This window comes from Melanotaenia boesemani, chromosome 10 (genome assembly GCF_017639745.1).
Source record: "Melanotaenia boesemani isolate fMelBoe1 chromosome 10, fMelBoe1.pri, whole genome shotgun sequence".
Taxonomy (NCBI): Eukaryota; Metazoa; Chordata; class Actinopteri; order Atheriniformes; family Melanotaeniidae; genus Melanotaenia; species Melanotaenia boesemani.
Window position 1 is genome coordinate 13,124,016 of NC_055691.1, and position 23,313 is coordinate 13,147,328.

Below are 23,313 nucleotides of genomic sequence, written 5' to 3' on the forward strand. Positions count from 1 at the left end.
TCCGCAATGCTCCCAACACACGACAACTGTTCATGGCGTTTAACTCCCTTCTATCTCCACCACCCGCTCAGCCTCCCACTGTGCTGACTGCAGAAATGTTTGCTTCTTACTTCACTAAAAAGGTTGCCACCATCAGTAACCAATTCACTGAGCCTGACCAACTCAGCCTTGCCAAACCAGCTACTGGTGCCTCACTCTGCTCCTTCCGCTCTCTAAATGAGGACAAAGTCTCTAAACTTCTAGTCAACTCAAAACCCACAACCTGTCCTCTTGATCCTGTTCCCTCTGACATCCCGCAGAGCATTTTACCTACAATCAAAATGGCAGTAACCCATATTATCAACTCCTCTCTTAAATCTGGTGTCTTTCCCTCTGCCTTCAAGCAAGCTTGGGTTACCCCACTGCTGAAGAAACCCACACTCAACCCAGCCCAGGTTGAAAACTACTGGCCGGTCTCACTGCTTCCATTCATGTCTAAACTACTAGAGTGTGCCGTCTTCAGTTAGGTCTCACAGTTTCTACAAGACAACAACCTGTTTGATCCATATCAGTCTGGCTATAGGCAAGGCCACTCTACTGAAACTGCTCTCCTGTCAGTTACTGATTTCCTGCGACTTGCCAGATCCGCTGGTCAATCCTCAATCCTTATTCTGCTGGACCTGTCCGCTGCCTTTGACACAGTCAACCATCATATACTGTTCTCTACACTCTCGGAGCTTGGCATCTCAGGATCTGTCCTCTCATGGTTTATGTCCTACCTCACAGGAAGATCAAAGTATCTTGGCAAGGGGGAATGTCCAGATCACAAAGGCTGAAAACAGGGGTGCCTCAGGGCTCGGTGCTTGGCCCTCTTCTCTTTTCATTATACACCTCCTCACTTGGTGCAGTCATTAACTCTCATGGTTTCTCCTACCACTGCTATGCAGATGACACTCAGCTTTTCCTTTCCTTCCCACCTGACGACACAACCATCTCAATGCGAATATCAGCATGCCTTGCTGATATCTCCGCATGGATGAAGGTTCGCCACCTTCAGCTAAATCTGTCCAAAACCGAGCTTATTGTCTCTCCAGCCAATCCTTCCTTACCGCCACAGATAAGCATGCAGCTTGACTGCATCACACTTGTACCTATGTCTTCTACCAGGAATTTTGGTCTCATGATAGACAACCAGCTGACCTTTAAGGACCATGTTGCCTCGGTTGCTTGATCTTGCTGATTTGCTCTTGACAACTTCAGGAGGATCAGACCCTACCTGACTGAACACACAGCACTACTCCTGGTCCAGGCTCTGGTCATTTCACGCATTGACTACTGCAACTCCTTACTGGCTGGCCTGCCTGCATGCTCAGTTAAACCTCTGCAAATGATCCAGAATGCAGCAGCACATCTGGTCTTCAACCAGCCCAAAAGAGCTCATGTCACTCCGCTGCTAATCGCTGTCCACTGTCTTCCAGTTGCAGCACGCATCAAATTCAAAGCTCTGCTTCTGGCTTACAAAACACTAACCCAAACAGCTCCGGTTTACCTCCACTCCTTAATCCAGTGCTACACTCCCTCTCGACAGTTATGCTCTGCCAGCAAAAAACGCCTAGTGCTCCCACCACAACGTGGCGCAAAATCAGTAGCTAGACTCTTTTCCTCTGTTGTCCCCCAGTGGTGGAACGATCTACCAAACTCCATCCGAACTGCAGAGTCTTTATCCACTTTTAAAAGCAAGCTAAAGACTCAGTTGTTTAAGGAGCATTTCCGCACTTAGCTTAACTCTTCTACTCAGAATGAGTTAGAAAGATTTGTCCAGCTCTTTGGTTCAACCAAGTACTGAATAAGCTGTGTGCACTTATGCCCACGATGATATTGTGTGATGGAATCATGCACTTATGCCCAAGTTGATATTGTTTGATGAATTCATGATCTTGTATTCAAACAAAATGACTTAAAAAAATGTAGCACTGCCTCTAGCCCTACATGACAGCACTTTGGTCCAACTGGACTTACAGCAGTCTGACTACCACTTAGTTATGATGTCCCATCTTGTTTGAATTCTTGCTCGTGTTGTTCTTACTCTCAAATGTAAGTCGCTTTGGATAAAAGTGTCTGCTAAATGACTGTAGAATAGAATAGAATAGAATAGAATAGAATAGAATAGAATAGAATAGAATAGAATAGAATAGAATCTCACAGGGAAATGGGAGGATGAGTAACAGGCAAAGCCCAGTTAGCTGAAATTAGAGGAGCGACCGGCTGGCCTGCTCTGCCATCCAGACCAAGCACCTCCTCAACCCCTCTTCCCTAACAAGACACAGTCATGGCCAGTTGTCAGAAGGAAAACTAACAACAAGTGTCCTCCTCAACAAGCAGACATGCAACTACAGAACAGGTTTGCTCCACTGCTGCAGGATTCTGGATCTGCATCTGATGGCCGAGATGATATCTCCCTACACACCAGGGTCAGACCAAAGAACAACTAAGGTAGTAAAAGCAGACAGCTGGGTCTCAGACTCTGGTTGTAGGTGACTTTGGTGTGAAAGACGTGAGAAACGTTTAGAAAACATACTAAAGTACTGAGCTTTCCTAAGAAGATGGGATCAGATGTGGCTGCGCCCCAGACAATGGAAAACCTCTTCTTGCATGTGAGGTGAAACCACTGTCGTGCACAGATAGAGCCTTGGTGGTGCTGAAGCACTTGCTGAAATAGTGCCCTTTTTATCAGAATTAATTTTTTATATACTGTATGTGCCCCACTATGTTGACGCAATTGCACACCCCTTACACACACATGCACACACACATACACCTGTTTTGTTCCCATTGTTTCTTTGGCAATGTGATCAGGCAAAGCGGGCACCAACGAGGCACATTGTAAATATGTCAGCAAAGTTACCTCCCACCGCTCCACCTGCCACTACTTCGATAACACTGAACTATTTCGAGGGCACCTTTTGCTCATAAACTCAGCCCAATACCAAACTATTTGTCCCTGTTGTAAAGTAGCCTGTCTGTCTCATTACAGCCTAAACACCTGAGTCTAAGGCTATGTCCTTAGCCAAAAGCCGGTTCAGGTGTGAAAACAGTAGCGAAAATCCCCACGACACCACTGTAGTACATACTACAAGGCTGTGGGGGTTGCTAAAGAGTAACACTCCAAAGCTAGAGCAAAACAACCCATGCGTAGATAAAGGCTCACTGCATGTCACAGGAAGTACACAATTGAAGCAGAGAAGAGAAGATAGCTTAGGATTCACTGTGAGGCAAAAGAGAAACATTTCTTTGGACTAATGAAGAAGTTGAGCTTCTTCTTCAAAAAATGCATGACTACAAAGCATAAAAAACTTGAGGAAGGGTGGATTGGGAATCTGAGCGTGTTCGTCACATTGACATCATATCCTCGATTTTTGCTGCTTCGCTATCCACACATTAGAGGACTCAAACCTATCCACTTTGGTACCTGGCTTCAGACATGTTTGGTTTCATGGAGGCTAATCCCTGGCTTCGTGGGGATGAAAGGGTGGTTTGCTAAAATACTGTTGCAGTTTAGGTGCAATCTGGTGTCATGTGGGTGGCCCCTAAATTAGCCGACTGCCCACTTAACAAGCTTGGCACTAGCAACCCCTCCAAACTTCAGCTCTGTGGGTGGAGCTAGATCACATCAGAAAGGTGGAGGAGGGGCTATTTGCTTTAATGGCCCCCTTCAATGCAGCAGATATCTTAGAAAAACTGCCTCATATGTGTCTCTCCAGATGACCTCCCCCTCTCTTGTGTTGTTCCTTGACATATACAGGCCACCTAAACACTGTGCAACGTTTCTGATGATGTTGCTGAACTGCTGTCAGTAATCTGTGTTGACTCTGACTCTGTAGTTATTGTTGGTGATTCCAACATTCATGCTGATAACCTGGAGGACAGAGGGACCTAAGAACTGTGTTGTGCTCTTGATAACTTTGGTCTAACTCAGCATGTGAAACAGAGAACCCTGTCTGGATCTAGGCATCTCTAAAGGTCTGAATATTTCAAAGGTTGTGGTGATGGATGTTGCTCTGTCTGATCATTCCTGTGTTTTCTTTGAGATCGAGATTCATTTCAATGGTAAAATTACAGCATTACTGATGTCATTGCTCCCACCAAGGTGGAAGTGATCACTGCCAAAAAGAGAGCTCCATGGAAAAATGCCACTCTGGTAAGAGCTGAAAACCCAGAATGTGTAAAAGCTGAATGTAGGTGGTGGAAAATAAAGTTGCAGGTTCACTATGAGATCTATAAAGAGAGACTGAGGATTTAAAATCTGGAGGGGAGAAATGTAAGACCTTCTTTCTTTCTGAAATCATTGCTAAGAACATGCCTTGTTCGTTACTGTTGACAGGCTAACTTCTATCCAACCGGGCCTGGAATGAGTTTGCTTCTTTCTTTACTGACTAAATCCAGAAAACCAGGCAGTCAATCAGTGCTTCCATGCCAGGGGCAGGACATGTGTCACTGTGCCCACTCAGAGACATGAACACCGTGACACACTTTTCTCCAGTCAGTCCGAAAAACCTGGATGAGATCATTGGCCATCTGAAAACCAACACTTAATGTTTGACGCCCTGCCCTGTTTTTTAGGAATGTTTCAGGATGCATGGTCTTAGATATCTTCCAGATTGTAAACACATCTCTGCTTTCAGGTGTCTTTCCTCAGACCCTAAAAACAGCCATCATCAAGCCACTACTGAAAAAGAAAAACCTAGCCTCGTCCCTCATGAGCAGCTACAGGCTGATATCAAACTTCCCCTTTCTTAGTCAGATTATAGAAAAAGCTGTCTTTCAGCAGCTACACAACTTCCTGACACTAAATAACTGTTCTGATGTCTACCAGTCAGGTTTTCGACTACACCACAGCACTGAGATTGCTCTAGTTAAGATCTTTAACAAAATCTGCCTGAGCACAGATAGAGAAAACATTTCAGTCCTCGTACTGCAAGATCTCAGTGCTGCATTTGACACAACTCCAGTCCTCATCAAGACCAGGAAAGTAGATCCTAGAACTCCAGTCCTCACTAAGACCAGGAAAGTAGATCCTAGAACTCCAGTCCTCATTAAGACCAGGAAAGTAGATCCTAGAACTTCAGTCCTCAGATCTTTACACTGGCTTCCTGTCTGGCAAAGACATAAAAATCCTGTTGTTAGTTTACAAAGACCTGAATGGTTTAGGACCAGAATCCATTCAGGACTTTCTGGTTCGATATGAAGCAACCAGATCCCTCAGGTCATCAGGGTCAGGTCTACTTTCTGTTCCCAGAGTCAGAACTAAATGTGGAGAGGCAGCGTTCAGCTTTTATGCTCCTCACATGTGGCACAAACTCCCAGAAAACTGCATATCTGCTGACTCAGCAGTTTTACATCAGGGTTGCTGCCTTTTATCAGAACTGTTAATTCCCCACACTGGAACTATATTTCTAGCTTTTTATCTATTTTATTTTAGCTTTTTTCTTGCTGTTTTTATTTAATTTCTTTTATTTCATTTAAAGTTTATTTTTAATCCATGTGTTATTGCTTCCTGCTTCCGTTGTGAGGCTTTTAATGTTTTGTGTTATGGTTTGTATTTATGTTTTATATTATATTCTACATGAGATGTGATATACAGATAAATTTGCCTTGCCTTACCTCAGGTTTTAAAAGGTTAATACACCTTTTTTCACATTTTTTTTTATCCGTGGATGAAGCTGTAAGTGGCATCCAGCATGAATGACACCCTCAGTGAGGAATACAAGAGCAACATTAACATGGGGTTATCTGCTAGACAGAAAGATGCAAAAAGTCATTCCTGTCAGCAGCATCATCCTCCGGAACAATATGACCCACAAGTATTCATAAATAGTACACTATAATTTCCCCTAAGGGGAATAATAAAGTATTTCTCATCAATTCTTATTAAATGAAAACCTGCCTGTCTCTACAGCAAATGATGTTAAACTATCACGTCCAGCAGGTGACATAAAGGAAGCAATCTCACAGTAAACTCAGAGTATCAGAAGAATGGTGTTTTATCAGCAGAATAAGTCAGTAATAAAATTGAAACATCTATAAACTGCAGGCAATTTGTCATCAGTGTTTTCAGTCATTTTCCACCAAAAATGTAAAAAATTCCAGTTTTAACTGTAAATTAACTGAAATTTTTAATAGTAACTAAAACATTACACTCTAAATATCAAACAAAATAAAAATAAGCTTTCTAATTAATAAAAATGTAACCAAGAAACCTGTGAGCTGTGGGTTTATAAATAGCATGTGGCTCTAAAATCAAGCATGGTCAGAAAGAAAATCCCTTCAGGAATAAATACCACTCATCGTCCTCCTGAGTGCATGTGTTAACATGATGGAGATGCTTTCAGGACCAAACAGCCAGAGAGAATAAATGTGTTTTGCATCCAGGAGACAAAGCAGCGGTGCAGTCGAGAGTGTCTCTCTGAATGCTCCTACATTACCACCACCGTTGCCCTCCGGCCTCCCAGCAGCAGGACAGAGTGACGCTTTTCTGAACATCATCACCATGCAATCACAGCCGGGGCCAAGTTTAACTAAAGCTATCATCGGGGGACCAGGGAGGACATGCCAACAGGAAAGACGACACATGAGGGGTTGATGGGAGCTAAAGGTAAGATGAGTCTCAGACCTGCTTCCTGGGGGAGAGGACCTTCTTTGGGCGACCCTGGCGTCCCGTCCTGACTGTCTGAGAGGACTCCCGGCAGCTCCTGCGTAGCGTGGTGGCGCTGGTGTCGGGCTGGTTGGGCAGAGGGCTGGAGGACAAAACAAACATGTCAGATGGTTAGACGGGCTCATTTTTCTATAAACATGTTCCATGATGATGGAGGATGTGAAGAAAATCTGCTCCACAACAGGAACTTAATCAGACAGGATAAAATCCATCACTGTGAATAACACCGGTGGTGATCATCCACAAGTCCAAGAGACTCATCCGTCCCCAAGAGACTCATCTTTATCCAGAAGACTCATCCTTCTCCAGGAGAATCAAACTTTTCCATCTACAGGAGACTCGTCTGTCTCCAGGAGGAAACCTGCCCCAGGACACTCATCTTTCACTCCTTCTCCAGGGGATTCATCTGTTTCCAGGAAATTCATCATTCCCCAGGAGACTCATCCATCTCCAGGAGACTCGTCTTTCTCCGGTAGACTCATGCGTCATCAGGAGACTCAACCATCTCCTGGAGACAACCTTCTCCAGGAAAGTCAACCTTCTCCAGGAGACTCATCCTTCTCCAGAAGACTCATCCATCTCAAGAAGACAACCTTCTCCAGGAGACTCATCCTTCTCCAGGAGAATCAAACTTTTCCAGAAGAGCCATGCATCTGCCGGAGACTCGTCTGTCTCCAGGAGGAATCCTTTCCCAGGACACTCATCCATCACTCCTTCTCCAGGAGATTTATCTGTTTCCAGGAAATTCATCATTTCCCAGGAAACTCATCCATCTCCAGGAGACTCCTCCTTCTCCGGAAGACTCATAAGTCATCAGGAGACTCAACAATTTCAAGGACACAACCTTTTCCAGGAAACTCAACCTTCTCCAGGAGACTCATCCGTCTCAAGGAGAAAACCTCCAGGAAACTCAACCTTCTCCAGGAGACTCATCCTTCTCCGGAAGACTCATGCATCATTAGGAGACTCAACTATCTCAAGGGAGAACCTTCTCCAGGAGACTTATCCATCTCTGGGACTCATCCTTCTCAATGAGAAAACCTTCCCCAGGATACTCGTCCTTCTCCAGGCGACTCATCCATCTCAAGGAGTCTCATCTGTATCTAGTAGACTCATCCTTCTCCAGGAAACTCGTCCTTTTCCAGGAGAGTCATCCACCTTCAGGAGAATAAACCTTCTCTAGGAAATCCGTCCTTTTCCAGGAGAATCATCCATCTCCAGGAGACTCATCCTTCTCCAGAAGACTCATGCATCATCAGGAGACTCAACCATCTCAAGGAGACAGCCTTTTCCTGAAAACTCAACCTTCTCCAGAAGACCCCTCCGTCTCAAGGAGAAAACCTTCTCCAGGAAACTTGCCCTTCTCCAGGAGACTCATCCATCTCAAGGAGTCCCATCTGTATCCAGGAGAATCATCCATCTCCAGGAGACTCATCCTTCTCTAGAAGACTCATGCATCATCAGAAGACTCAACCATCTCAAGGAGACAACCTTCTCCAGGAGACTTATCCGTCTCTGGGACTCATCCTTCTCAGCGAGAAAACCTTCCCTAGGATACTCATCCTTCTCCAGGAGACTCATCCATCTATAGGAAACAACCTTTTCCAGGAGACTCATCCTTCTCCAGAAGACTCATGCGCCATCAGGAGACTCAATCGTCTCAAGGAGACAGCCTTTTCCAGCAAACTCAACCTTCTCCAGGAGACTCATCCATCTCAAGGAGTCTCATCTGTATCCAGGAGATTCATCCTTCTCCAGGAAACTTGTCCTTTTCCAGGAGAGTCATCCCTCTTCAGGAGACTAAACCTTCTCTAGGAAACTCATCCTTTTTCAGGAGAGTCATCAATCTCAGGAGACTCATCTGTATTCAAACGACCAATTTTACCAGGAGAGTAATCCATCTCCAGGAGACTCATCCTTTTCCTGAAGATTTATCCATCTCAAGGAGACTATTCCAGCTCCAGGAGACTCCCCGGCTACCGACAGAAAACAGTGTTTGGCCCATTTCTAACCAATATCTGCAGTCGTGTTTGGCCTTGACTTGTATCTTTGTTACATGTGAGCGTAGCTGCCAAAACTCAGACACATGACCACCACTTGTACAGGACTACTGCTGTAATCTATGTCCAGGCTGGCTACTAATATTTGGCAAACTTCTGGCCCACACAACTCTGGCCAGTGCCATAATTGAGCCATAGTTAGCCTAGATTAGGCCCAGATGTATCTACTATGATATGCTTTAGCTGAACTCTACCCCCTCACCATAGACCCACAGTAGAAATTACCACTGGCCCAGTTTCTGCAAAAGCATAAGTTATTTAATCTTGTTAAGTAAATTAAATGGATGGTATGTGGGTAAAAGTAAAGGACAGCTTGGCACAGTGTGAAATCTTTATCACGCTTATTAATTCCTACTTCTATGAAAACATAGAAATGAAGGTTCTGCTTCTGTGGTGCTGTAGCAGCATCCTCTGGTTCTGCTGAAACCTCCCACTCATCATGGTAGACATCATGAAACATAATTCTCTATTTAAGTAATAAAAACAGTTTATCTTTTAAATTAATGCAATTTATGTTATGTTTATGTATCAGAGACTTGATGGGCTCAAGAAATATTAACATTTTGTTAATGTGATGTGTTTTAGGAGGTTTGTTTGCCATGAGGACACCTCCAAAGCAAGATCATCAGCATTTCATGAAATCCTGAAACTACAGGTGTTGAATCCTGTTCAGTACCTGAGGTAGAGGATGCGTGCTATGAAAGCGTACAGCACAATGGCGAGGAGCAGTGGGATGACGTAAAACATGGCGAAGTCGATGAGATAGATGGGCAGGTAGAGCTCCCGTTTGACTTTGTATCCACAGAACTGGTGTCCGTCCCGTCCGACCTGGATGTCACACATTTAAAAACAACCTCAGTGCTGCACAACCCTGGATAGGCAGAAAGCACCAAATAATCTCTGAGACAGCAATCACAATGTTCAAAAGTGAAATGTATAAAATATATAGATAGTATGAATAAAGAAGGAATAACAAACTAGGTAAGATAAAAAAAAACAAAAACGTAAAACATCATCTCTACACCTAAGATCGATCAATCAATCAATCAATCAATCAATCAATCAATCAATCAATCAATCAATCAATCAATCAATCAATCAATCAATCAAATTTTATTCATATAACCCTTTACAATAATCAAAAGGTACTCAAAGTGCTTCATAACAGTCATAAAAAGTAGGTAACAACAATGCATAAAAACATAAAATAATTGTAGAAACATGACTCGAAAGTGCTGCAGTGCTGCAGGGTATTAAGAACCTTCCAGAAGGTCATAAAACAGACAAATAAGAAAAGCATACAGCTAGAAACAAGACTGGCCTAGTCGGAATTACAAGCTAATCTAAAAAAAACTGTCTTCAGCTTTGATTTAAAAAGGCCGAGGTCAGTAGTGATGCGAGTTGTCGGGGACAGTTTGTTTCTCAGTCCAGAAGCAGCAACCATCTGTTTGCATCTGGACCTGGGACTTCTAGCAAAACTGCCTGGAGAACGTAGGGCCCTTACAGATAATTACCAACTCAGACAAGTAGGAGGGCAGTGGGTTGTTAACGGCATTAAACACAGACCCTGAGACAGACCCTGAACAAAGACCAGACCTTATTAAAAACAAGCAGCTTTGATCCAACTGAATTAAAACCCTCTTTCAAAAATCTGTCCCAAGTGATGTCTAAGGGACATTTAGTGGGTTTCATGCTACTTACTTGCTTGGTTAGAAATGACAGAGAAAGCCTCAAATGGCTGGAAAACAGCATCCTGTGCAGGAGCCGACACATTGTCATCAGAGGAGGTTTATATGATACTGATATTTTTCCTAACACGCCAATTTGTCAGAAAAGAAAGCAACAAACTCCTCACAGGCTGCAGTGGAGGTGTTAAGACAGGGCAGTGGTGATGAGAACTGTTGGCTATCACAGAGGACAGATATTTGGACTTGGCCTCCTCCAGAGCTTTCTGGTAAGCAATCAAATGGACCTTAACAAGCCCAGAGATATAATGCAATTTGTTCTATTTCCACCATCGTTCAGCCTCTGCATTGTTGTTTCAGCAGATGAGTGTGGTCATACAACTGGGGATCAGTCTGGATTTGGTGTTTTTGTCAAAAAGGGGAAACAGAGTCCAAAAAAGGCAGAACATGTAGAATGGAAAGTGGAGAGCAGGCTATCTGGGCAAAGGGGAGGAAGCATTCCACTGTCAGCATGGAGCTGAGAGTCCCTGGAGGCCACGGCTAACTCTCCAGCTGTTGATGAGGTGAAGATATGGCGTATACAAGCTGGGAAGAGACTTGTCGGCAGGTGGGGAACCGCAAAGTCCAAATCAATGGGGAGGTGATCTGAGATGGCAGTATCAACTCTTTCTTTGAGGGAAACCGAGAAAAAGAGATCAAGATCAAGAGTGTGTCAATGCTCATGTTTTGGTGCACTAACAGACTGAGAAACACCAAAGGAATCCAAAAGGTCCAGTCAGAACACTAAGGATTGTGACTGGAAGAAGCCAGGTAAGAGTTCAGTTTAACAAGGACTCACTCTCCATGTCTTCTGCGGCGACTGTTGCCCGGAAGCCAATAAGAAAAGTGCTGGTAGATGTGGGAGTATGGCTGCCTGGAAAGGCAGAAGCATCTTTGAATGGCGATCATACACCTGTAGCGGTAACACACTCCGTGTAGCAAGCAGCAGACACAAGAACAACACAGTCAACAGAGGAAGATGACCGGGCAAACCTCTACACCTGAAATCCTCTCCACCTTTTAACCTGGATCTAGAAACTGATTCATAGACTGTGGCACTCTGGAAGGAGCAGTATAAACTCAGATAAATGAGACACAGTTGCTACTTCACTCCATTTAGAACAAGTAATAAGATTTAAAAGAGGGTCCTATTAGACTCCAAAGGCTGTAATGTGATGATGTTGTTTCTTTGCTGCTGCATCTCATGTGGCCTGCAGACAACGAAGGAAAGATTTACCTGCTTCACATGATGGTGTAAAAGTACATCATCATCATCATCGGCCTGCTCTAAGATGTGGAGCAGAGATACTAAAATCCCTGTAATGTAAGAAGGATTATTTCTAAATATGTCCTAGAAATCAGAAATGTTTCAATCACCTGCAGGTGAGACACTATCTAACCCTGGAATAGCAAAGTTTGGTCCAAAGAACTCAAATTCAGCCATGAAGACATAAACTCATCCTCTTCATCAGCTCTACCTGTTTTACTTCATGTTAACACAGATATCCAACCAGCCGATCACATGGTAGCATGTAGTCATGTAGATGTGGTAAAGACAACTTAAGTTCAAACTGGACCTCTGGACTGGACCTGGACCTCTAACTGTAAAGTTTTCATAAAGCTGAATGGAACTCCAGAAGAAGCAAAGGTACATTCAGGAGCTGGACAGATGAGAATGATCCCATCACCAGTGGAAGCAAGGTATGGCTTAACTCCAGTCAGCCACATTATCCATAACTATGACGGACAACGAAATATACGAATCAAATATAACTGGAATCAATGATCACCAGGCACACGCTGATGCTGGTAGCATGGTGGAATTTAAAACATTATGTTTCAAATAGTTTAAGCTACTGCAGTGTTTTGGTCTTATACTTTACACTTCATGTACATTTGTAGAAAGTCTGAGAAATACTTTTAATTTTACAGATCAGGTGACATGGCTTTACAGCAGCTGCTCCTCCAGCTGGTCCAACAAAGCTGGAGGAAGAATTTAGCTACCCCGAGGTCTGGAGATCTGCAGCTCCCGCTGACGTCCAGCTTGTAAGCTGATAGTAGAATCTGGCATCCTACTCCAAAGTGATCATTAGCTTCAAGGTTTGTTATGCCCTCTTTTGATTTTTCTGCTCCTCCTCAGGTTGGAACAAACATGGTGGAGTACCTGATGCATCAGAAAAGGATCCATGTTCCTGATGCTGGCAGAGGTGCGCTGGACTACCCATGTACATCCGGTAATAGATGGGACAGCCATGGAACATCCATCTCCTCTGAGTGCACCTGATGGTGTTTCAGAACATTTTCATCTTGTATATCAGCTACACAAAACCAGATATGAAGTAATTAACTTGAATAATCACCTTTTTTTTATCATCTTTCCTTTTAGTTTCACACATTTTATTTTTGCACTTTTTTACCAACTAAGATGGTTTTCCCTTTTTTCAAAGAAATATTGAAACATGATGTGTTTTATGATTATTTGCCATTTATACATGCTGATTTGGGATCAAATTTATTGGGTCATTTTCACCCAACTTCTAGTAGTTTAATAACACAAATTTTGGCTTTTCTTTTCAATCCACTTTTAGGTAGCTTTAACTGTTCAACTCGGTCATTTAACCCATCGTTTGGATAGAAAGCATAACCCAAGTGGAGGTGCAGCAGCATCTAGCTGAACCTTATCTGTCCTGAGGAGAAGAACCACTCAAATTCTGCAGGACTCGCAGAACTGTGCATCCCAACCTATTCAGGATGGCTAAGCAGTATTTACACATGCCAGCTACATCTGTGCCTTGCGAGTGGGTCTTCTCCAAAGCTGGAGAGGTAGTGTTCCAGAAGAGGAGCAGACTAAAGCCCAACATCATTGAGAAAAATTTTCTTTTCAAATAAAAATCTATGACACATCACGAAGTTGCACAAGCATTTTTCCCATAATACATTTTACTACAGCTGTATGAAATCCGTAATACAATCATTATCCCTGCTGCACCCGCACCCTTCCCTCAGATGTAGCTGCGAGTTGCTACTACTGTTGTTAAAGATTGTTAAACTTTAAAGTACATCATAATTCTGTTACCCAAACCAGTGTTACCTAACAGCCCCTTTTATCATAAATATGAACGGCAGAAGATAGTAACACCTGGTAGAAAATGTGTCCTTTATTGAACACATAGTCAGAGATGAGACAGGGATGCCAGAAGTGCAGTGACAAAACCTCAACGCTTTCCCTCTGATGCATCAGACACCCACAGAAAGCAGATAGCGCTCTTTGACCGTGTTAAATGTTTTAACTCAGTGAGCCAATTTCATGCATTTGTGTCAAAATTGACTCAATGTTTCATAAGTCCTCGGTTTCTCCATCCATACATGAGCGGGTGGATGAGGTCCAACCAGAGTTCCTTAAGGTTCTGGATGCTGTAGGGCTGTCTTGGATGACACACCTCTGCAGCATTGCATGGACATTGAGGACAGTTCCCCTGGATGGGCAGACTGTGGTGGTGGTCCCCCTCTTCAAAAAGGGGGACCGCAGGGTTTTGCTCCAACTACAGGGGGATCACACTCCTCAGCCCCCCTGGTATGGTCTATTCAAGGGTGCTGGTGAGGAGAGTCCTTTGGATAGTATGATTGGTGTCAGAGCTTGGTCCACATTTCCGGCAGTAAATCAGATTCATTTCCAGTGAGGGTTGGACTCCGCCAAGGCTGCCCTTTGTCACCAATTCTGTTCATAACTTTTATGTACAGAATTTCTAGGTGCAGCCGAGGTGTTGAGGGGTGTTGTGTTTTGGTGGCCTCAAGATTGGGTCTCGGCTTTTTGAGGATGATGTGGTTCTGTTGGCTTCATCGGGCCGTGATCTTCAGCTCTCACTGGAGCGATTCGCAGCCGATTGTGAAGCGGCTGAGATGAGAATCAGTACCTCCAAGTCCGAGACCATGGTCCTCAGCTGGAAATCCGGCTGCAATAGGGTCCTGCCCCAAGTGGAGGAGTTCACATATCTCGGGGTCTTGTTCACGAGTGAGGGAAAGATGAAGCGGGAGATCAAACAGGCAGATCGGTGCAGCATCTGCAGTGATGGGGACTCTTCATCGGTCTGTCGTGGTGAAGAGGGAGCTGAGCCTAAATTTACCGGTCGATCTACGTTCCTACCCTCACCTGTGGCCACGAGCTGTGGGTAGTGATCGAAAGAACAAGATCGCAAGTACAAGCGGCCGAAATTAGTTTTCTCCGCAGGGTGGCCAGGCTCTCCCTTGGAGATAGGGTGAGAAGCTCAGTGATCCGGGAGGGGCTCAGAGTAGAGTCGCAGCTCCTCCGCATCGAGAGGAGCCAGATGAGGTGGCTTGGGCATCTGGTTAGGATGCCTCCTGGACGCCACCCTGGTGAGGTGTTCCGGGAACGTTCCACCGGAAAGAGGCCCCGGGGAAGACTCAGGACACGCTGGACAGACTACATCTCTCAGCTGGTCTAGGAACACCTTGGGATCCCCCGGGATGAGCTGGTGAATGTGGCCAGGGAGAGAGAAGTCTGGGTTTCCCTACTTAGGCAGCTGCCCCCTCGACCCGACTCCGGATAAGCAGCAAAAAATTAATGGATTGTATTTTTTTTTTTTTTTTTTTTTATGGAAACTTAAGAAGAATTTGAGAAAACTGATTTATTTATGGAAATGAAGCCTTTTTGAGCCGTATTCCTAAAGATTCTCAGTGCAAAGAGTTGTTCCTAGTGGTCAAATTCAAGGAAATTCTGAGAATCATAATGTTTTCTTAGAATTTCCCCTAAAAGTGAAGAGTAGATCCTAGTAAAGATAAAAGTTATTCCTAAAGAATCCTAGCTCTTCAGAGAGTTCCTAAGGTGAGATTTGTTAGGAGGGAAGAGGACTTTTTTAAGATGCTCAGGAGTTCCCTCAGCAAAGGACAGAAAGGCGGACAGAAGAGGCAGGAGATAGATTCTCCAAACACAGGATGACAGTGAATTAAATAAATGTTACAGATTGGATTGTGCAGGAATCATATTTGTGGTTTTTCATGAAATATACCTCACAAAACACTGTATGCTCCTTGACCAACTGATCCAGGAGCAAACACTGTTCCTCTCTCCAGCTGGTTTCCTTCTTCTTTTCTCCTCCTTCGCTGTTCTCTGGTTTGTGGTAGTTCTGAACGCCAATCAACATTATCTGTCCTTGCTTGGAAGTTGGAGGGCTGCCTTTGGGCGGGCTGGTCGTCGCTGTCTGTCTCTGCTGGCTAGAGTGCTAGTCAAGCTAACATAAAGCGTCAAAGCTGCAGATTTGGATATACTAGGAGCTGGGCTGCTGCTGCTGTGGTGGGGCTGGTGAGAGAAGAGCTGGACCACTACTGCTGCTACAGTTTAACTGGTAAGAGGAGCCGTGTTATTGTTGCAACACTGGAATTGATGAGGAACTGGATGAAATTAAAAAAACACTAAACTTCATGTCTGGTTAGATCACTAAAGTAGCAACACAACAAGAAAAACTATTAAATCTAATGGAAAAGGTAAATGAACTAGAGAACATTGTTAAAGAAAAAGACAAAGAAATTTCAAAATTAGAAAAAAGATTTGATGATCTGGAACAATATTCACAAGTGAATGACATAGTCATTCAAGGCCTGAAAAAAAAAAACATAGAACATATGCCAGAGCTGTTACAACTGATAGGGGTGAGGGAGAGGATGCGCCAGTGGAAGAATTAGAAACACTTGAACAGCAAATTGTAAAGTTCTTTGAGAGTAAGGACATGGCCATCCAGAGTAGACACGTCGAAGCATGTTACCCCCTTCCTAAAAGGGATGGGACGGCAAAACCAGCTATAATTGTCCGGTTTTGGAATAGGAAACATAAAACTGAGTTACTTAAACAATCAAAAGAAAAAAAAAACTTAAATGAGCACTTGACTCCCAAAAATGCAGAGATTGCCAGACATGCACGTATTCTGAAAAATCAAAACAAGATTAAGGCAACATGGACAAGACATTGTAAGGTACAATACAACTCAACGATGGAACCAAAGTGGTGTTTATTAGAGAACTCAAAGATTTAGACAAATACAGATAAGGTGGGGTTAAAATGCTTGCTCAAACAATATCAACTAAAATGAACAAAATGGAATCATAGATGTCTAATATAATGAAACACAACAAATACAATGTCACACAATTCTTCAAATACTAAGTTAGAAATTGCACATATTAATATTTGTAGTATTGGAAACAAAATATGTCAACTACAAAAAATAATAGCTTTAAATAAATTCCATGTGCTGGCAATTTCTGAAACTCATTTAGACTCAATATTTGATGATAGGTCACTAGGAATGGATACAATTAATTTTGCAAAGACAGAAATGCAAATGGGGGAAGAGTTGCAATTTTTGTTCAAAGTCATATACCAGTGAAAGTACAACAGATCTAACAGATCTAATCCAGGACACAGTTGAAGTCATTTGGATACAGCTTCATTTAAAACACCTCAAGCCACTACTAATCGGCTGTTACTATAGACCCCCAAATACTAAAAATGCTTACTTAGAAAATATTTGTCAGATGCTGAATCTTGTCACTAATACAAACAGTGAAGTTTGTTGATTGGGAGACTTTAACATTGACTGGGGTTCTTATAACTGTCCAGTGAAATCAAAACTTGTGATGGTGTCTGCTGCTTTTGATCTAACACAAATTATAAATGAATCAACTAGAATAAGTTATAGAAGTTTTGAAAACCAAAGCATCTACTTGTATTGGCCATATCTTCACAAACATGTCACATCTCTGCACTGACTCTTCATCCACTCCCGTAGGTTTCAGTGACCATAATTTAAGTAAGGAAAACAAAAATTCCAAGTCCAAAAATTATAAGAAAAAGAATGTTCAAAAATTTTAATCTGGATAAACATATAGAAGAGACAAAAAAGAGCCAACTGGTCAAACATTCTTGTAGAGAAAGACCCAGAAGAAGCTTTTCAGATATTTGATAAGTTGTTAAAAGATATAGTGAACAAACATGCACCTGTAAAGAAGTTTACTGTATGCAATTTAAACACTCCATGGTTAGATGATGATTTTAAAAAACAAATGCTAAAAAGATATCAAGCTGAGCTGACTGCAGTTAAATCTGAATTTCAGTCAGAATGGCCTACATATCACAAACTAGGAAACTCTGTAACTAAAGAAAACAAAATAAAGAAGAAAAAATATTATAATGAGAAAATACAAACTAGTAATGATAATAAATGATTATGTGGTTTTATGACAAATGTTGTTAAAATGCACAGTCGACTCTCCTGGTTTTGGGCGAAGGATAGATGGTTATATTCACTGATTAATTTTTTTAAATAATATTATGACAAAAACACCATCTATGTTTTAGCAGAAACTTCCTTTTAGCAAAACCACACATAAGTACTCAACAAGGCACGCAGTAGGACTGTGTTTCACTCTGTCAAAATGTAAAACCAGTTTCAGCCAACGTACAGAGATGTTTAGAGCCATGCATGAGTGAAACTCACTACCACAAAATATTATACAACAATACACTGCTTATTGTTTAAAAAAGCAACTGAAAATATACTATAAAAATTGCCAGATTTAAACTGAATAATATGCAAGTGTATTTTTGTATGATAGTACAAGATAATTATGACTATATTGTAAATTAATAAATTAGGATAATGTTTGGGAATTAATATTGTATGCTGTTGAAAATGTAACATGGTCAAAATGTTATTTTAATAATTACTGGATTCCAACGGCCTCCACAGCCACCAGATCTCAGTCCAGTAGAGCTGCTTTGGGATGTGGGGGAAAAAAGATCTGACACGGTATTAGAAGGTGAACCTGATGAAGAGGACGGCCCAGTACTAGAAGGCGGTCCTGATGAAGAGGGAAACCTATTAATAGATGGAGGACCTGATGAAGAGGACGACCTTTTATTAGAAGGCTGTCTTGATGAAGAGGACCCAGTACAAGAAGGCAAACCTGATGAAGAGGACGACCTGGTACTAGAAGGTGGACCCAATGAAGAGGAGGACCTGGTTCTAGAAGACGGACCTGATGAAGAGGACGACCCAGTACAAGAAGGCAAACCTGATGAAGAGGACGACGGGGTACTAGAAGGTGGACTCAATGAAGAGGAGGACCTGGTTCTAGAAGACGGACCTGATGAAGAGGACGACCCAGTACAAGAAGGCAAACCAGATGAAGAGGATGACCCGGTACTAGAAGGCGGTCCTGATGAAGAGGATGACCTTGAACTAGAAAGTGGACCTGATGAAGTGGATGACGGGGTGACAGAAGGCAGACCTAATGAAGTCCAAACTTGTGGTTTTGCTCTGCAGCGTCTCATATTAACATATCAAACTGTATTTAATCATTGTTCCGTATTTACTTCATGATTATTAAAATAGGTTTCTGGAACTAAACAGTCATAATGGTCGAAAATCTTGTGAAAACCTTTTCTTTCCTTGACACAATGTAAAGAAAAAACTTGAATTTGTCTCACCTTAATAGGATTTTTAATTAAACTGAACTTATATATTTAATTACATCAGTTTTCTGAGTGGCAACTAAGGTAAACCACTGTGGGCCCCTGAGCAAGGCCCTCAACCCCCGACTGTTTCCCGGGCATTGGAATCTGGCAGCCCACTGTTCCTAGACACTAGGATGAGTTAAATGCAGAGAAAGAATTTCTGAGCTGGGATTAATAAAGTAGAATAAAATTAAAATTAAATTAAAATGGTCTTAAATATAAATTTATGTTTGCACAACACAAAGTTTCCATTAGACCCAGATGTACCACATTGGAAATCAGGCCACATGCTGCACAAAACAGGGTTGTGGTACAATGTACAAGGAAGGAGTTGTACATATAAGTTGCGGTACTATGTACAAGCAAAGAGTTGTATGTTCATGTTAGTAGTGCAAAGGCAGTCAGTAATAGCAACAGAGGTGTGGAAAGTGGCAGTCAATTAGTGGGTTAGAGGGCTTCAGGGTGGATTGCATCGCTCACAATTGTGATGGCTTTGCGGGTGAGGCCAGTGGTGTATATGTCCTTCAGTGGTCCACCAATGATCCTTTCAGCTGTGTTCACCATGCGCTGAAGGTCTCTCCTGTTGTAGTTGGTACAGCTCCTGCCTCACACAGTGATGCAGCTGGAGAGGATGCTCTCAGTGGTTCCTCTGTAGAACGTGGTCATGATGGGTGGTGGGGCTCTTGCCTGCTTGAGTTTGTGCAGGAAGTAGAGGCGCCGCTGCTTTCCTTGCCAGCGATGCAGTGTTGGTAATCCAGGAGAGGTCTTCACTGATGTGCACCCCCAAGAATTTGGTGCTGCTCACTCTCTCTACAGCAGCACCATCGATGGTCAGTGTTGGGTGTTGTTTCTCTGGAAGTTGACAACAATGTCTTTGGTGTTGCTGACGTTCAGCAGGAGGTTGTTGTCTCTGCACTATGTGGTCAGAAGACCCTTGGTGATGATGTCCCCTGTCAGCCATGGCTTCCAGTTAGGCCTCCTCTGGCCACACTCTTACGTGCTTCTGAACTGGTTTGGTGACTTTCACTCTCTGTCTGTATGCTTGCATTAGCATAACAGTGAGGTGATCAGAGAGTCCGATGTGGGGGAGGGGGTGGCTTTGTGTGAAGTGTAGACCAGGTCCAAAATATTGTTTCCTCTTGTTGGGAAATCAACATGCTGGTGAAATTTTGGAAGGACAGTCTTGAGATCAGCATGATTAAAATCTCCAGCGAGGATGGTGAAGCCGTCTGGGTGTGGTGTCTGTTGTTCACTGATGGCCTGGTACAGTTCATTAAGTGCTGCACTCCTATCGTTGTTGTTGGTGGGAAGGATGTAAAGTCCAACTAGCAAGATCGCAATAAGCTCCCTGGGCAGATAGAAAGGACAGCACCTTATGATCAAAAACTCCATCCCGGCACCGTGCATCACGGATTTAGACACAGAAAGAGGCGGGAATGTTGTCGTTCAGCCATGTTTCCATGAAAACAAGCACACAACAGTTACTCACTGTCCGATTCGCTGACCTCAGCCATCGTATGTGGTCCATTTTATTGTCCAATGATCATAAGTTTGCCAGAAGGGCAGATGGTATTGCTGGGCGAGTTAGATTAGCCGCTAGCCTAGCCTTGATACCTCCACGCTTACCCCTCTTCTGCTTCCTCGCACACTGCTTCCAACGCTTCCTTTTCGGGGGAGGAGTAGCAGACAAGTCCATTGTGATTGCAGGCTTACAGAGTAGTCCAAGCTCCCTAGGCGTCTGTTGTTGTCTTGTACAAAATGTTGCAAATCTTGCTTTTGCAGATGTCCGACAGAGCCTGTTGATTGTACATGTATTTCGAAGTAGACATAGACAGACGAGAAAAACATTCACTTTTTTGAAAACCAAAACACCACATATGATGATGTTATTGGAGACTTGTGGAAATTTGATATTTGATATTTATTTGAATTATTTTATTGATTTACTCATTACCATATTTTATTATAATTTTATTTTTTTTGTTATTTTATTATTTTCAGTTATTTTTAATGATGAATTTTAGTCATATTTCAAATTATACTTGCAATAAGATATTAATGTACGATCAAGTGATTTTCCTTTATTTTACAGACATAATCAATTCAAGCCGGTTCATTCATCCAATCAATTCATAAAAACTAATAGCCGAGCTAAGGATTAGCTTGTTTTGCAGTAACATGACTCTCAGCTGCAACATCATGCAGCGTACAGAAAGAAAAAGTAGTGAAATGGTTTCTCAGTCTCAGAACGCTGCTAGACAGCGATGGCTCCATAAATGTAGATAATAGATGTCTTTGTGGCATCAGACAAGTCAGAAAATGAGTGTTAAGGTTGGAAAGTCGTGTTGCATTTTTAAGAGGCAAAAGTATCAGTAGAGGTAATGATAGTGATATCGATACCTTCCCAACCCCACCCCCTTTCCTTTTTTCTATTTTGCTGTCTGTCATAAATGGTTTGTTTTTAAGAGTTTAACCTTCAGGGCTTAAACCTATAATGTATGGGTCAACAGTCCACACAAACTTTGACATCTCAAAGTTTATAACCATGTATTCAGATGCTGTTTTTACCCATCAGACATCTAACCTGAATGTCCACCAGGAAGAACCACTGCATGCAGTAGATGCAGGTTGAGATCCAAACCCCTGCAATGATCCTGATGGCGCGGGACACCGTGCACACTGTCTTAGCCTTCATGGGATGGCAGATAGCGATGTACCTGCATGTGAGGAAGAAACAGAAGGTCAGAACTGCCATGTAGTGATGCACCAAAGCATCACTGATGTTAATTGCTTACGACTCTTTTTTACACAGCTTTACAGCAACTCCCACTGGGGGACTGGGGACTCGTCATTCTACATGGTGTCAGAAGTTACCAGGACCAGACTTTCACTGAAAAAGAAGTTTCCCTTTGATAAGCCGACAGAATGGCCAGACTGGAAACTCAAGTTTTATTTATAAAACCCTTTCAAACAACCACAGTTGAAACAAAGTGCTGTACATAACAGACAAAGCAACACAGAAAATATAACAATTAACAGGGAAATAAATAATATAATAAATAAATAAATAATAAAACCAAAAAATTAAACACACCACGGCACACTAAAACAGAAACAGAGTCTCATGATGGGCTGAAAGCCAGAGAAAAAAATCAGTTTTAAGAAAAGTTTTTAAAATGGACAATGAGGAAGCTTGTCTTATGTGGAGGGGGAGCTCATGCCATATTTTTAGACCAGCAACTGAAAAAGCTTGGTGCCCTCTGAGCTTCTGTTTGGACCTCGGTACGTCCAGGAGCAGCAGGTCATCTGACCTGCACCGGAGCGTAGGGGTGGAGTACCTCAGAGAGCAAGGAACGGCCAGACTGATTTAAAAGCAAATAAAAGAATCTTAAAATGAACTCTGTGGTGCACTGGCAGCCAATAGAAGGAGGCCAGGATGGGGGTTATGTGCTCCCTCTTTCGTACTCCAGCTTGGAGGCATGCAGCTGCATTTTGCACCAACTGGCGGCATGCGAGGGAGGACTGGCTAATCCAAAAATAAAGAGGATTGCAGATGTAGTGAAGTCATGGATTACTGTTTGATCTTAGCTAGCTAATGTGGAAACGCCTGACTTCACTACAGAGCTTGTTTGTTCACAAAAATTGACTTCATTTTTTATGGGTTCGTTTTCTTTTTTTCACCCTAATATAGAGAGTACACCTTCTTTTCTTCAGTTCACCATTCATACTCTAGGCTAGATTATTTTCTGGTTAGCAGCTCTTTGGTGAGTGAGATTTCAGAGACCCAGATTCACCCCATCACTATCAGCGACCATGCACCAGTTTCCTTCACTTTGAGGAACACGAGAATCACAGCACCGACTAAAAGCTGGAGATTTAATACAGCGTTGGTTAAAGATCTTGACTTTATCAGCTACTTTACAAAAGAATGGGCTATATACTTAGAAAACAATGACAAATCAGGAGTGTGAGCATGTGTTCTGTGGGAAGCAGGTAAGGCGGTAATGCAAGGCAAAATTCTCTCTTTTGCATCACATAATAAAAAAGAAAAAAAACTCAAAAATATTAGAATTAGAACTAAGAATTACATCATTAGAGGATGCCTACAGTGCTTCACCAGATGAACCAACGATGAACCAAATAAGGAAGGCTAGACTGGAATTAAATTAAATAATTAACAAGAGAACAGAATTTCTGGTGCAAAGATTACGCTTGGAGACATTTGAACACAGTAATAAATCTGGACGATTTTTAGCTAACCAGTTAAAAATAAATTTAAAAAAATCTACCATATCAGCAGTTAAAGAT

General features: G+C 42.6%; 1 protein-coding gene across 1 annotated transcript in view; it reads right to left on the reverse strand.

The window, feature by feature from the left end:
• trhr2 (thyrotropin releasing hormone receptor 2) overlaps nucleotides 1–23,313 on the reverse strand; it is a 73,333-nt gene that overhangs the window by 20,987 nt on the left and 29,033 nt on the right. Inside the window, exons 3-5 of the mRNA XM_041996106.1 lie at nucleotides 21,590–21,722; nucleotides 9,428–9,579; nucleotides 6,650–6,773 (exon numbers count right to left, since the gene is read on the reverse strand). Coding sequence (XP_041852040.1) covers nucleotides 6,650–6,773; nucleotides 9,428–9,579; nucleotides 21,590–21,722 — 409 coding nt within the window. The remainder of the gene's footprint in view (nucleotides 1–6,649; nucleotides 6,774–9,427; nucleotides 9,580–21,589; nucleotides 21,723–23,313) is intronic.